This window comes from Zootoca vivipara, chromosome 5, assembly GCF_965207765.1.
Source record: "Zootoca vivipara chromosome 5, rZooViv2.hap1.1, whole genome shotgun sequence".
In the NCBI taxonomy this organism is placed as follows: Eukaryota; Metazoa; Chordata; class Lepidosauria; order Squamata; family Lacertidae; genus Zootoca; species Zootoca vivipara.
The window spans coordinates 7,913,375-7,929,498 of record NC_142588.1 but is presented as its reverse complement, the minus strand read 5'-3'; the positions used below and the strand labels follow the sequence as shown (position 1 = coordinate 7,929,498).

Genomic DNA, 16,124 nt, shown 5'->3' with positions numbered 1-16,124 from the left:
TCACTTGGTATTGGGAAAGCAGACACTTTACATTAGATTTTAAATAATACCGGTACATTGAAATTGTCTGTAATTGCAATGACTCATTGTCTTTTTGTCCTAGTTTGATTTGGAAATTTGGTTTTTAGTCTATGATACGGTAGAGCCACTACAAGGGGTTGGAATGGCAGAGATAGTGAGAAACACTGGATTTTTCTTGACATGTGAATTAATGTGGAAGAGAAGTGTACTCTCAAAAAGAAGTGGAAGTAATTCTCCATTGCACTGCAAAGTTAGACTAAAAGTAGTAGGAATAAGCTTTGAAATTGTGCCCATTTCCACTGCATTTCTTTAAAATCTTTATCCAGATGGTTCATTGTCAGCAGTGCTACAGGAACCAAGAGGATCAAAAGTTGAGAAGACTAGCAGGCCAAAGGTCTGCTGAAATAAAATGACTAGCCCACAAACATGCATTTCTCATTCACACACACACTCATGGGTGCCAACAAGATTTTCTGGCCCCAGCACACGGTTTATGAATTTGACCTCCTGACACACAAAAGAGAAAATATCTGTATAAAAGTTACATAGGTTTTGTGTCATATGCATATTTGTGTCCAGGTGGAAATGGAGGGCGCAAAAATAAATCAGGGATGACACATGTAGGATAGGATAGGATAGGATACTTTATTGTCATTGCACATAGTACAACGAAATTGAATGCCATCCCATAAAAAAACAAAATAAAAACACAACTACAGCCACACACAAACATACATACACACCCATTCCAACTCCCCGGGATCATATTATTTAGTTATAGCATTTAAAATCTGTTCTATTTATTTTTGCACCCTCCATTTCCACCTGGACACAAATATGCATATGTAATAAAATGTCTGGATACAATGTGAGCCAGTGAAGTTTTTTGCATACAGTAATTGAATTTACATACTAGAAAAGGCTTAATCTGTTGAAATTCTACCATACAGCTGTTAAAGGCACAATAACCCAGTTTCCCCCCAATACCAACACTAAACCAAAGCCTATGCTACTGTCCTGTGTACCCACTTACCTGGGAGTAAGCCCCATTAAATACAAAGAAACTTATGAGTAGGCATGTATACCGTTGTACTAAAAGGTACAGTGAATTTTAAATGAGTGGCTTTAGGTCCCGCACACCAGATTTGCTTAAGCCTCTTTGAAAGTTTTCACATTTTGCATTGAGCATCCACCCACATTTATTGTGGAATAGTATTTGAAGAAAATAACTGCTCTCAAATGAACCCACCACAAGAAAAATGCATCCTGGTTGCTGGGGAAAGGGAGAAAACTACAGAGAAGATTAGGTCTGCAACAGGAAATGTGCATTAAAGGAGAAGGGAAAACACCAGCTCTTTAGGTCCCCAGGATTTCCAATGGTCTGGAATCTTAACAACTCAAATCTGTCAGTTATGACTTCATTCACTGGCTAAAAATACTGACTTGTGGGAGTAACCAGGCTGGCTCATTTCACAGAAATCACTTGGAAGGTTACCTGCACATTTTGCTTCATAATGTTCTTCTTAGAAGAGCTCAAAACTTTTAAGGGTTTTTAAAAGAAATCTCAAGTCCGGGACCCTGCCTGATGACAGCAATGAGGGACTTCTCAGGGACCATGGCACCTGTTTTGGTGACGCCTGATCTAATGGGACACACTTCAGAATTCTTCCTATTATGTTTGACAGCATGGTTGGAGTCACAAGCTACATACAGGATAATAAGGCTAGGTGCAAAATTGTTCCCACACCCACCTATTGTGCCCGGGTCAGGCTTGTTTCAGCCAAGCAGAATTCACAAGAAAATCTGTTCTGTTTCAACCAGGAAGTTTTCTCCTTGTGGCCATGTCAGAAGGGATGGAAAACACACGAGTCGAAGAACCTGGTTTGTCCATGGTTTATAGCATTATATCCTAACCTCAGCTCACTAGGGTTGGCCTACCCTGAAGTCATGAGTTTCCACACCCAGAATTTCTTGACAAACCGTGTGAGTTTGTGTTAGCTCGTGAGTTTATGTTGGTGCAGAGAAAATGGAGAATCTCTGAAGCCGGAATGGTCAGGCATGCAGTTAATAGGTCTTTTTACACAGTTGCTGAGTGCAGTCATTGATCCTGCCAGTTTTCCCCTCACCTTTGATGGCATCTGGTGAGCTTTGTATGCTAGGCTGCTACAGGGTGGTCTCTTGGTCTAATTGCACTCGCTAAGCTCTTGTGTTCATGGACACTTAAAAACATAGCAGGAGTAATTATCATCAAAGCAGCAAAAACAAGAGTATGAGCCAAAGCCAACAAATCTTAGATTTCCTCAAACTCAGCCTTTTAAGTAGGGTAAGTGTGTAAAATAAGCAGATTAGCTGCAAATCTTTCTATACTGAGACACTTCTCTGCAAGATCTACTTAAATGAACATTTGTCTGCTTCACTGCTTTTCTGTGGAATGAGAGGACAAATCTGTTGGTTCAGGAAAATAGGTATAAAATATAGAAATAATTCCTGGATGCCAAGATCCAAGTTTGGGGCAACTACTCTTGGTTGGGAAAACCCCGGCAGAGGTTTTAAATGACAAAGCATGCAGCAAATTTAAGTGTGGAAATGTAGGGTGATAAACCTTTAAGATATGCCCTTGTGAGATTCCTTCTTCCCCCAACATAGGAAAAGGCCACCAGTTTGGTATGTTAGCAGATGCCATTTTACAAACACTTCAAAAATCAGGTTCATACATATGCTCTTTCATACATCGGTCAAATGTATAACTTGGCTTAGTCAAGTAGGTAGCCGTGTCAAAATAAATATAAAAACTGGGGGGAAATTCCCAGTAGCACCTTAAAGAGACGTTTGTTCTGGGTATAAGCATTCATGTGCACATGCACACAAAAGCTTATACCCAGAACAAACCTAGTTGGTCTCTAAGGTGCTACTGGAATTTTTATTTTATTTATTTAGGCTTAGTCAGAAAGTGGCAAAAGTTCCCAAATTATTGGTACATGCTGGTTTTTTCCTGGTTGGGTTTAATGTGGCATAGTAGCACTGTATGCAAAAACGAACCCCTGGGAATTTTTATTTCAAGCATGGAAATACTGTATACAGAACAGAACTTCACTTGCAGAAAGTAGGCTATAGAAGGCAGATTTTAAAGGTGCAGGCGCTGTACTCGGGTGGAGATACAGTCTCCTGGGAGTGTTTTCAGGCTGTGTTCCGTCTGGCGAAGCGCTTGGCGTATTCGCCCAGAATGAACGTGCAGACTGAATGTGGTGCTTTATATTAACCCCCCCCCCGTTACTCCGGCACTTCTACTCGTTTACCGGTGGGGGGGAGGTCGGGGCGGGTCACCCCCACCAAGAACTGCGAGTCAGGCACTCCGGGAAGGGTGGGGCGTTTTCCGAGTCCACACGCCGCCCGAAAGCCCGCCTTGGTCTTGACACGCGTCTACCCCCCCCCCCGCTCCGACGGTCAGCCAGATCCAAGGGGCGAGGCAGCAGCAGCCGCTCCGAACCGCTTGGCGAGAAGGGCGCCACTCCTCCTGAGGGAAAACGCACCGGCCGCCAAGCGGGGGGAGGGAGGGAGAGGAGGGGCGGAAGGCGGCCGCCTGAGGAGAAAACTGCGGAGCGCCAGGCCGACGCCCCCCGCCATCTTGGCGGGCCGAGCTCGCGGCCTCCGCCTTGCGGGTCTGCCCTCGCGGCCGCCTCGGCAACCTCCGGCAGCCAGAGCCGTCACTCTCCGGCTCCTCTCCCTCCCTCCCTCCTTCCCTGCCGGCGAGCCCTTTATGTCTGCGCGCTGCCTGCGGTTGCGCCTGCGCCGCCAGCGCCATCTTTCTCCCCCCCTCCTCCTCCCCTCCCTTGGACAGAGCGAGAGAGGGAAGCCGGAGGAGGAGGAGGAGGGAGAGCGAGCGCGCGGCGGCGGCGGCGGCGGCGGCGTCTCGCCCGCGAAGCTTCCCGGCTCCTGCTGCGGAGGGAGAGGCGTCGGCGTCGGAGGAGCGCGAGAGGGGCTGCTGCTGCTGCTGCTCCTGCCCGGGCTGCGTCAGATCCCCGGCCCCTCCTCCCTCGCCATCCTGGATGGGGAAGCGCCCGGCGCCCGACGGCCCCGCCGGGACTGCTGCGCGCACGAGCCTCGCCGCCGTTCCGGAGCCGGCTGCTGCGTCGGCGAAGCCTGCTCCGTTTTGCCGGGAGGATTGGCGAGGAGGCCGGGAGTCCCAGGGGCTTTCTGATCTAGTCGGGGGCGGCGAAGGGGCCGGGGCCTGAGTGTGTCACATTGCCTGGAAGAGGAGGGTGTCCGGCGGCGCCGGCGGCGGCTGGAGAACCACGCAGGCAGGCAAGCGCCTCTTGTGTGTGTGTGTCTGACTGTCTCTCCCTTTCTGTCTCGGCTCCTCCGCCAGCTGCCAGGTGCGCCTGCTCCGCCTGCGCGCTCCCTTTGCCTCCTCTCTCTCTCCGTCCGGGGCTCCTTAAAATAGTGCTCGTTCAATGCACCAGCCTGACTCAGCGGCAGACACCAGCGTCGGGAAGATGGCGCACCCGGAGATGCTTCCTCGGAGGGGCAGCAGCGGCGGCGGCGGCGGCGGCGGAGGAGGCAGCAGTAGCAGCAGCAGCAACAGCGTCGCGGTGCCGGCCTTGTGTCCGGCAGGCATCGGCGTCGGAGGCAGCAGCAGCAGCAGCAGCGGCTTGGAAGATTACCCGCCGCCCTTGCTGGTTCAGCCGCCGCCTCCTCCTCCTCCCTCCTCCGCAGCGCCTTCGTCTTCTCCCGGGCTGCCTCCTCCGCAGAGCCTGACCCTCCTCTCGCAGCCGCAGCCCCTCGGCCAGGCAGGGGCCCAGATGAAGAAGAAAAGCGGCTTCCAGATCACCAGCGTGACCCCCGCCCAGATCTCGGCCAGCCTCAGCTCCAACAACAGCATCGCCGAGGACACGGAGAGCTACGACGACCTGGACGAGTCGCACACGGAGGACTTGTCGTCTTCCGAGATCCTGGACGTCTCCTTGTCCAGGGCCACGGACTTGGGGGAACCTGAGCGGAGCTCCTCGGAAGAGACTCTGAACAACTTCCAGGAGGCCGAGAGCCCTGGCGCTGTCTCCCCCAACCAGCCTCGCCTTCTGCAGCAGCAGCAGCAGCACCCCACTTTGCCACATCCACATCAGCACCAGAGTGTGGCCCTCAATGGCAGTATGCACCCTTCTCAGGGACATCATTATCATCATCACCAACACCACCATGGACATCACCATGCGCCACACTCTGGGATGGTTGGCCCAGCAGCTCCCGGAGGACCTCCGTTTAGCCCATCGTTTAGAAAACTGTCTACCGCTGCAAGCTCTGATAGCGTTGTAGCAGCTGCCGTGCCCGTTTCTGCTGCATCATCTGCTGGTATGCCTGTGGCCGCTCTTGTGTCTCATTTCCACGCTGCTGGTACACCTGGGGTCACTTCAGCCGGCGGAGCTACGACCAGCACTTTAAGCAGCGAGACGAGTGGTAGCTCTAGTGGGGTGAGCGGCATGCCTGGTCCCGTTAATGTGAATCTAAGTAACTTCACAAGTACTGGTAGCCTAACTAGTGGCAGTGTTAATGTGGCGGTCTCGAGTGGGCTTGGCAATGGCACGAGTACTTCCTCTAGCGCTGGAAATTCCAGTGCAGGAGGAGCTGCTGCTGCAGCAGGAACATATAGTCAACTGCAGCCTGCAGCCAGCACGTCGAGGTTTAGAGTTGTGAAACTGGATTCTAGTTCAGAACCTTTCAAGAAGGGTAGGTGGACATGCACAGAGTTCTACGACAAAGAGAACCTCATGCCAGTTGCAGAAGGAGTAGCTGTAAATAAAGCGTTAGACACTCTCAAACAAAATTCACTTGACGTGACTTCTGAAAGGGAGAGCACCAGTGGGAGCTCAGTTAGTAGCAGCGTAAGCACACTGAGTCACTATACTGAAAGTGTGGGAAGTGGGGAGATGGGAGCACCAGCGGTGGCACAGCCGCCGCCATTTCAAGCAGCAGGTTCTCAGCAGTTGGATTTTGGCGGCACCGGCCCTCAACCTGCTCCAGCGCCCAGCTTACCCCAGAGTGTTTCTCAGTCACAGCTCGCACAGCCGCAGCTTCATCCTCAAGATGTTAATTATCCTCCTCAAAAGCAAGGGGTCCAGCCTCCTGCATCAGCTGTCCCTCCTCCAGTAAATATAGTAGGTGGCCATCAACAGCCTGCCATGGCACAGCAGCTGCCATATACCCAGTCAACGCAGCCTGTGCCACCTGTTCCGGTTGTGCCACAACTGCACCAATTGCCATATGGGCAAGGACAGGCACAGCAGCAGCAGCAGCCGATACCTCTGCAGATGGCCCCAGGGCATGTTAAACCAGTGAATCAGAATTCTGTCACAGGGCCTATGCCAGATTACCTACAACAGCAGCAAATGCTTCAGACTCCAGCTTCTATGCAGCCAGGACCTACAATGGTAGGAACGGCTATGCCTGCGCCTGTTGCTCAGGCACCAAGCATGCAGCCTCCTGTACAAGCACACCTGGCAGTAGCATCCTCTCAGCCCGCTGCACATGCTCAGACAGCAATGCTGACCTCAGGAGCTGGTGCTCAGACAGTGAATGTCGGACAACAAGGAAGTGTACCTCCCATGGTGCAGCAGCCGGCAGTTGCAAATCAAATTGCTCCTTTGGTGGTGGCACAGAGCGCTCCTCCTCCATCTTCCCATGTGGTGCCCCCTGTTCCAGCAGGCGTTGTTCATCCCGGGTTGCAAGGTAGCACATCGAGCCTTCCTCAGCCCTTGGTTATTGTTCCACAGAGTACTTTGTTACCAATGCAAGCAGCAGAATCCCTTGTCCAAGGAATGGCTGGTCAACAGTTGCCTGCTGTTAGTCCTGTACCTTCTGCCAGTGCTGCTTCTGTCCCATGCCAGCCTGCTGCAAACGTGTCGCCCACACCTATGAGTTTGCCTCCTTCAAAGAACGTAGCACAATCATCAGGTGCGCAGAATGGGAACTTGGTCCAAAATGTGTCTCAGCCTTCCGTGATGTCTACTAGCATCAATTTGCCCGCAGTCCAAAATGTGCCACAACAGGTACCGCTGAACTCTGCCCAGTTTTCTGCCCAGTCTCTTGTTCAGTCAATTACAACCCGAAGTGAAGAATCCAAGCGCTCTACAGAACCCTCCTTGGTTGGCCTGCCTCAAACCACCAGTGGAGAAAGTGGCGCTGGAGCATCATCAGCCGTGTCAGATGGAGGTAGCAGCATGGCCTCCTCTCTTTTCCCCCTGAAGGCACTTCCGCTGACAGTGCAACTTGTTGATGGTGAGGATGAGAGGTAAGATAATGCCAAGTAAAAATGTTGTGTTTGCTTATTGTAAACTGCACTGACCTTATTGACCCATTCCCAACCAGATACGGGCTTTGTAACTGATGTTAGCACGAACCGTTTTTGTTCATTCTGGTGCTTTTGTTAGTTACCTTGTGCTATGAATACAGTACTTGGCTGCATCCTTAGCAGCAGGCCAAAAGGACAAACATGGGAGACTTGAGGCAGGGGAAGTAACTTCAAGCTATGAAGACTCCCAGAATCGTAGTTCATCGTTATTGTCACTTTGTAGGCATTAGAGTCTCTTTATTGTCTCTCTACGCTACTTCATCTGGAAAGTGCATTGATTTCAAGAACACAAGGAAATGTAATCATTAGCATAATCAGCAAGATTTTGATCCAAGCTAGGCTACTGCAATCCTGTAACTTACATTTAGATAAGCCTGAATGCATTCAAAGAAGCTGTCGAAGCAAAGCTTCCACTTACAAGTTTTTTTGTTTTTGTTTTGGCTCAGAATCACCTTCTGGTTTCCCCTGTGTGGAATGAGATCTTGCAGATGTTCATCACAGCCCAGACACTTCCAGTGATAAGGGTGTGTGGGCAGGGGTCAGAAGGGGTTGGGGGGATGAACTGGGGGGAAAGTTACTACATGAATTATGTCCTGATACTTGGAAGTATTCTTAGCCATTATGCTCCCTACTGTACTTCTGTTTTTGTAACTTCAATATATATATATATATATATATATATATATATATATATATATATATATATATATATATATTAAGGTTGTGCTCGTAGCTTTTCTTTTTCAGAGAAACGAATTGCTACATAAGGTTTGAAACGTTTTGAAAGTGATGTTGTGCTCTCTGTTGGAGCAATCTTGCTATTGCGTTACATGTTTCATTAATCATTTGACTTCAATATATGATTCTAGACTACTTCTTTACAGCCATCATGGTGATAGTTAAAAACTATCAGTGATGAAAAGCTGTCAGTACAGTCAGGTTCATGGTACTGTATTGGCAAAGGGTTTTTCAGGTGGTAGGTCATGAGTCGCCAACCTTTCTGGGCCCAGGGGCACATTTGGAAGTCTAAGAAGCCGTCTTGAGCACCATATACCGTAGTAAAAGCTGGGGATGCTCCAAAACAGGCAAAACATACAACCCAAAGAAAAGGCAAAGCACCTCCTTCAAGCAAACGTAAGCTGACAAAAACACGCAGTTTCAAAAAGAAAACATCTCGTGCAAAAGACCCACCAGTTGCTCCGCTGTCTCCCATGTTCGCTAGACAATAGCGTGCTGAGTGGGCGGGTGGGAACTCTTTAGCTTTGGCTTTTCTAAAGCATTTCAGAAGGGATTGTGCAAGGCCTCCAGCTGCCCCCCAACCTCGTCCTCTCCTTTCCAGTGTTGAATGTCTTGGGATCAGAGGAAAGTGTGGGGAAAGAGGATGAAGTGGCTGGAGGCGTGCACTTTGCCTGGTGTGTCCCAGGGGGCATGGAGGGATGCGCCACACCGAGGAATCCAGGAATATTATGTCTCTTGTAAATTCAAGTCTTCTGCCCTTTTATTTGTGTTCTTAGAGTATTCAGTTGGAATCAAACAGGTCCATAGGCTCTGTAGAACTTTCAGTGAATCTCATCTCTCTGTATGGCATCCTGTTCTGAGCTTGTTGTGTCAGAGATATAAAAATGTGGCTGGGTTGATCCATTATTTGTTACAGTTTCATCTAGTCCTCTTTTAAGGAGTTAAGAGCAAACTTGTATGTACACCCCCCCATCCCAGTACACCCCCCCCCCATCCCAGTGTTCGAAATTCCCAGGCCGCTACTCGCTTTCTATGGCTCAGGCTCGCCCCCTTGTCACCAATTTTAGATTACCTGTTGTGAAGTTTGTGAGGCAGCATCCCTGGCTGAAGTGTTCCCTTTCAGGCTGCTCCCCAGGAAGCTTTTTGATATGCGGATGAAGTAACCTTTCCATTGTAGGATTTGCAAAAGTAAGCAAACAAGCTGTGAAAAAGCTCTTTAATGGGGCAAGGCGATTGGCTGATTTTTTACCCCACCCCTTAGAACAGCTAACTTTGCAGGTAGAAACTCAAAACAGTCTTTCAGTGTTAGGCATATTGTGGTTTGCAAATTATTTTTGCTGATTATTTAAGGGTTTCTAATGGTGATCTTGCTTCTCAAAAGTGAAATGGCTCTAGCAGTAAAGATGTGCCTCTTTTCTTGCTTTGCCTTTCATTTCTTCTCATAATAATATTTTTCCGGCTTGCCTGGAAGAATAAAGGTTTGCCCCCTTTATTTGGATTTTGCTGCATCATTCCCCCTCCCCCCCAATGCAGGTTGAGCATGGAGGTGGGGAGAGCAGGGGGTGCCCTCCCTGTGTACCTGCCCATTCTGAAGCTTGTATCTGATGGTGTATTTGGTATGGGGGGAGGAGTGTAAGCAGAATAACTATTCTTACGTCTTGAAATAGATACCGGTAAGAAAACCATTCTGGTCTACTTCTTGGTTCTGGTCTTGCCCATTTGTGACAGCGAGTGAGATTTACCAGAAGCATGTTTACTTTTTGAAACCAAGTCTGCAGCATGAGACAGAGCATCTTTCTAGCCTTTCCTGGAGATGAGTTAGCAAAGTCTGCTGATGACACCAAGTTGTAGCTTTGAGGTGCTCCAAAAGGTTCTCTCCAAACTGGATGAATGAGCATTAAAATGATAAATTGGACTCAGTGTTAAAGTAGCTCAGTATTTGATTACCACCTATTTTCCTATCTTGGACTATAACTCCCTCCTTGCATCATTTATTCTACCGTACTATCACCAGATTGGGCACTGCTTTCTTCTTGGGTGAAGATAAAGGCCAAGTAAGCGCTGAGCAGTTCCACTTTCTCTCTGTCGCTCAATAGGATTTCTTCATCTTCTTAATGCAGAGGTCCTACTACGGTACAGTACTTGTTTGTTCTTCCTCTTGCTTTGAGCATAGCCCCCCACCCCACCCCTTTTAATTATTTTTAACATCTTTTGCAAGCCGGAGCTCATTTTTGAGATTTACTGTAGCCTGCCTGACCTTCTCCCTGCAGGTGTTGGCCGCTCATTTACCCTCTTCTTTCGTGATTTGCCTCTTCCATTTTTTATACAAGCCCCCTTTTAAATCTCAGCTCATCCGTAGTAAGCTCCTTATGCAGCCACACTGGTTTCTTTAGATGCCTCCCACTTTTTTGTTGGAATTGTTTGAAATTGTGCCTTCACTATCTCACCTTTAAGAAACTCCCATCCATCTTGGACTCCCTTCTCTTTTGAGTATTTCTGACCATTGGGTTTCACCCAGTGGTTTCTTTCTTTTTTTGAAATCAGCTTTCTTAAAGTCCATAGTGTGCATTCCAGCTTTCCCTTTCCTCTGCATAATGAATCCCAAGAGAACATGGCCAAAATGTTTTGTGTATTTTCACATGTTTGTTGATTGTTGTTGTATATTTTTCCCCTGGAGCTCAAGGCTATGTACATTGCCTTCACCTTTCTCCTTTTCTGCTCACAATACCCCTGCGAGGTAGTTCAGCTACCAAAGTTGTAAATAGAATATTTTTTGCTTGTTATTTAGTTGGCAAACTTTTTTGCTTGTTTCTTCGATTTGGTATTTTGCTATAAACATCAAGGCTATGAAATGTTGCAGTGAGAGCAAGGAGGCTGCTTCTCCTGCTTGCCTTACATTGGGGGTGTAAAGGGCCCTCCAAGGATCAACCCTGGGACTTGTGCTTTTTAACTTGTTCACAAATGATCTAGAGTTAGGGCTGAGTAGTGACATGGCCAAGTTTGGTAGTTATACTAAATCATTCAGGGTTGAAGAGCTCTGAAAGGACCTCCCCAAACTGAGTGAATGGGTGGTAAAATGGCAATGGCAATTTAATGTAAACAAGTGAAAAGTGATGCATGTTGGGGCTAATGTCACATTATACGCTCATGGGGTCTGAACTGGCAGTGACTGACCAGAAATGAGGCCTTGGGATTGAATGAGTGGATAGGTCAATGAAGCTGAATGAAGATGTTGGCCCAGTGTGCAAAAGCTGTGAAAAAAGGCAAATTTCATGCTCGGGATTGTTAGTAAAGGAATTGAAAATAAAAGGCAAATACAGTGGTGCCTTGGCCTTGGTTTAAGAACAGCTTAGTTTATGAACAACTTGGATTAAGAATGCTGCAAAACCGGAAGTAGGTGTTTTGGTTTGTGAACTTTGCCTTGGAAGCAGAACATGTTTCGCTTCCTGTTGAGTGTGTTCCATTTGTAAATTGAGTCCTCCACTGCTATGGGAAAGCACGCCTTGGTTTAAGAACGCTTTGGTTTAAGAACAGACTTCTGGATCAGATTAAGTTTGTAAACCAAGGTACCACTGTACCACAATGCCATGATACAAATCTATAGTGTGATTGCCTTTGGAATACTGTATATAGTTCTCACCTCAAAAAGGAGTTGGAAAAGGTTCAGAAAACAACATCTTGAATGATCAAGGGGATTGAGCAGAACCTCTCTGAGGAAAGGTTGTGGCATTTGGGACTTTTTAATCTAGAGAAAAGACAAATAAGAAGTGACATGATAGAAGTTCTTAAATTATGTATGGCATGGAGAAGGTGGCTAGAAAAAATGTTGTTCTTCCTCTCTTGTAACTCTAGAACTCACTGACATTCAGTGAAGGTTCATGTTGGGATATCCAGGATAGATAAAAAGAAACCAATGACAAACTTAGTTGGTCTCTAAGGTGTTGCTGGAAGGAATTTTTTTATTTTGATAAAAAAGAAAGGATATCTTCACACCGTGCATAGTTAAACTATGGAGGCAGTGATGAATCGCAACATGGATTTCTTTTAAAGAGCAATGGGCAAATCATGGAGGAGAAGGCTAGCTGTGTTCTTCCTTCTCAGTTGGAGACAGTGATGCTTATGAAAACCAATCGCTGGTGGCGCAAGTGCTTTTGGTCCTCCATCTGCAAAACACTTGACTTGCCTTTACAGGGTTTTGCGAGGGTTATAACAAGTATGTGTCGCACTCTGAACATTTTGAAGTGCTTTATCAACTAAGGAGGAGGAGGAGGAGGAATTGCAGCAGTGAGACTCCTCTGTGCCAGGTACTGAAATAAGCTATTTGAATATGCAGCTATATTAAAACTAAAAGTTTTGTGTTGGAATAAAGTGAAGCAGACAGACTGAAGGAACCTCATTAAACAACCTATGGAATTTGCTACCACAAATTTTAGATTTATTTTTTTTACAGCTACTTATATCCTGCCTTTCTGGAAACCATTCCAGTGCATTTTACCATTTAAAAAAATCAATAAAATATAACAATTTATTTAAATGAAATATAGGAATTCCCAGAGACCAGTTAGTGGTAGATGGTGCTGCTGAGAAGGGGACAATCCTAGCTAGCTAGAGCAGGCTATGTGGTGCTACTTGCCTGCCTGCTTTTCTCTCCTGGCATCAAGATGTGTCTGCAGTTAGTTAGGGTGGCTTGAAAGGGATTTTAAAAAGTCCATTAAGTGTAGCTCTATCAACAGCTATTGATATATTGGTATACAGGTATCTCTCATCTTACATGGGAGTTATGTTCCTGATCATCACACATATAAACAAAATCATGTAAAGCCAGAACGCCCACTAGAAATGTGTAAAAAGAACCAGAAAACCACTAAAAACCATTTTAAAAATCACTGCGCTTAATGGTGAGAGACAAATGCAGCTCTAAATCTTCTGCTTAGTCTTCTTTCCTCTTTCCCTCGCTGGATGCTGCTGCAGATGATATAAGGAGGGGGTGGGGTTGACTGGTAGCCAGAAGAATGCTTGGCTGTGGTTCAGATCCAGAGGTGGGTTTCCTCAGCACATCTGGTGCTGCTGGTTTCTTTGTGGGGGAGCATTATGATTGGCAGCTGCTGCTGTTGTCTCTTGAACTCATCAAACATTTCCTTATACGTTCTCAAGAGTGTCTGTAATCCCATGGATGATTGTGAAGCTGCGTTCCTTGGAGGGGTCAAACACTGCAATCAAATCATTTGTGTGCTTTATGACCCCAGCTCTTCCACTTCTTTCTGGATGAGGTCAGCAAAGCCATCACCACCCATTTGCCTGGCCTTCTGCACAATGTCCTCTACCTCCGTGGCAATGCTTGGAAATCCCTTGAAATTGGGCCTACATACATTCCTCCTACAAGTTCTGCCGGTATGCATCCACTGTTTAAGCCTTGGTTGCATCCACTGGACGTGCAATGTTAAAAGGATTCCAGTATGCGGTGAGGTCAAGATCCAGATCAGCATCCATCACTGTGATCATCCAGGAGAAGGCTTTATTAAGCGTACAGCTGCATTGCCACAGAGCAGCACAGTCACTCGATCCTTTGCGGCTTTGAAGCCAGGAGCTTGCTTTTCAGCTTTGGCAATATAAGTCTGTTCAGGACTTCCAGAAAAGTCTCATCTGTGTTGAAAACTTGCTTTGGAAGATATGCCATGTAACCCAGCAGCCAATTTAGTTGTGCAGGGTGGATTTTTGCAGCTTACTCTATCGTTCAGACATTCTTCAGGTTGAATTAGAGCTTAAGGCTTGGTTTCCAGACCATTGATATTCTTGGTCACCCTCTTCAGCCACATTCCAGCTTGTCAATATCCTTCTTAAATTGTGGTGCCCAAAACTGGACACAGTACTCCAGGTTTGGTCTGACTAAGGCAGAATTGAGTTGGTACTATTACTTCCCTTGATCTGGACGCTATACTTCCAGCCTAGAATAGCATTAGCTTTTTTGCTGCTGCATCACACTGTTGGCTCATGTTAAGCTTGTGGTGGTACACTAAGACCCCTAGTTGCTTTTCACATGTACTGCTTGTAAAGTGAAGTGCCCCCCACCTTACATTTGTGCCTCTGGTTCTTCCTGCCGAAGTGCAGAACCTTACATTTGACCCTGCTAAAACTTATTTTATTGGCTTAGGCCCAGTTGTCCAATCCGTTAGGATCATTTTGAATCCTGATTCTGTTTTTCTGCAGAATTAGTTCCTCCTCTTGAGGAGGCGGCACACAAAAACGGGCCTCAGATGATCTCAGGGTGCAGCTCAGTTCATATGGGAAGAGGCAGTCCTTGAGTTATTGCTGGCCTGAGCTGCTTAAGGCTTTAAACGTCAAAAGCAGCACTTTGAATTGGGCCCAGAAACCTTAAGTGGCAGCCAGTGCAGTTTGGCCAAGATTGGTGTTGTATACTCAAACTATCTTGCCCCGGATCAGCCAGGCCACTGAATTCTGCACCAGCCGATGTGTCTGAACTGTCTTCAAAGGTACCCTCGCATGCTTTATTTTCTCACTGAAATTTTTCAATAAAACATAAATATTTAAAAATAATAGTTTTGGGTTTAAAATACCGAAGCTTGTAACTGAGTTCTTAAAGGTAAAGGTACCCCTGACCGTTAGGTCCAGTCGTGGACGACTCTGGGGTTGTGGTGCTCATCTCGTTCTATAGGCCAAGGGAGCCGGTGTTTGTCCGCAGAGAAGCTTCCGGGTCATGGGTTCTTACCAAGGCAGAATAGAGCCTAATATTGATCTCGGCACTATACTTCTACTAATTGCATAGAATTGCAGTTAGCTTTATTTGCTGCTCCATCACTCTGTTGACTCGTGCTAAGCTTGTGGTCTGCTAAGACCCCTAGATTTTTTTTCACCTGTAGTACTGACAAGCCTGGCACCCCCTATCTTATATTTGTTTAGCTGGTTATTCATGTCTCAGTGATCCACACCTTGGTGTATGCCCCCCCCCCCCCGTTGTTGGTTTGCTAGAGATGGATTTTCCAGCTGACTTGGTATTCTAATGACTGGGTTGAGTTGAGGTTCCTTGAAGGATGATTCTTGTGGTCTTTGCACATTACAATTATGGTGACAGAAACAATGGATCAAAGTCTCTCAGTATTTACAAAAGAAACAAAAACCCTAATATGCCAAGCTCATTTTTGAAACGCTGCATGAGGCAGTTGTTCCATTCTGTATATTCTGCAACACATGAGTATTTATGGTCAGTTCAGGCAGCTTTTCTGTGTTCAGACATGTTTGATGCTACTGTTGTACAACAACGAACCAGAAAAAAGTCAGCAAAGAGCAAATGACTGTCCTACTGAAAGGGAATAATTTGTTGTGTTTTGAAGGTGGGTGTACTGGGGGGGGGTATTTTATATAAAATAAAACATTTCTCCCACTTGCCTGCATTCCTATTTCATTGAGACTGATTTCCTTGGCTCTTGCCACTTCTTTTTAACCTTGTTTTCAACCACAGTGTGCACTGCTTAATGTATTCTGTAAATATAGCATGCTTGAGTTTTACGTCTACTTGACTATATATATCTTTTGTTTCTGGGATACTGTGAGACCCAAAAACACGACATACACATAAAAATGGATTTATGTTTCTACTGCATTTTTCTTTTGTAGTTGTTTCTTCTAATTTGCTAAACTCTCTTAACTTCTGACTGGAGAAATGAGTGGAGAAATGAAACTTCTTCAGAGGCAACAGACAACACTTTCCCCTGACTTTAGAGACTGCCATGAAGGATGCATTCCATAACTTGAATGCAAAGCGGAACACAGCCGTACATCCTTACAGGTGTGTGTGTATCAAACTGTGTTTAAGTTTGAGAACAAACACTGGCTTCATGTTGTTAACAGAAAGCAAACTATAACCATGTCGATTATTTAATCTGGAACTTAATGACAGGCAAGTGTCTGGAAGAACCCAGTGGGAATATTGCGATACTACAACAGTCTAGTAGAGATTTGAAAAATTTGAACAGGGAAGTTCATGGGTTATGATGCATCTTCCCCT

General features: G+C 46.4%; 1 protein-coding gene across 3 annotated transcripts in view; it reads left to right on the top strand.

Moving 5' to 3' along the window:
- The first annotated feature begins 3,063 nt into the window (after positions 1–3,063).
- TSC22D1 (TSC22 domain family member 1) overlaps positions 3,064–16,124 on the top strand; it is a 45,781-nt gene continuing 32,720 nt past the window's right edge. Inside the window, exons 1-2 of one of the 3 annotated variants that reach the window (XR_004693866.3) lie at positions 3,064–7,303; positions 7,810–7,887. Coding sequence is in view for 2 of the 3 variants with exons in the window: in XM_088669994.1 (XP_088526120.1) it covers positions 4,473–7,303; positions 15,734–15,746 (2,844 nt within the window). In the remaining variant the exon portion in view is untranslated. Of the gene's footprint in view, positions 7,304–7,809; positions 7,888–15,733; positions 15,906–16,124 lie in introns of those variants that run through there. The other 2 variants (XM_088669994.1, XM_035137372.3) reach the window with 2 other exon arrangements.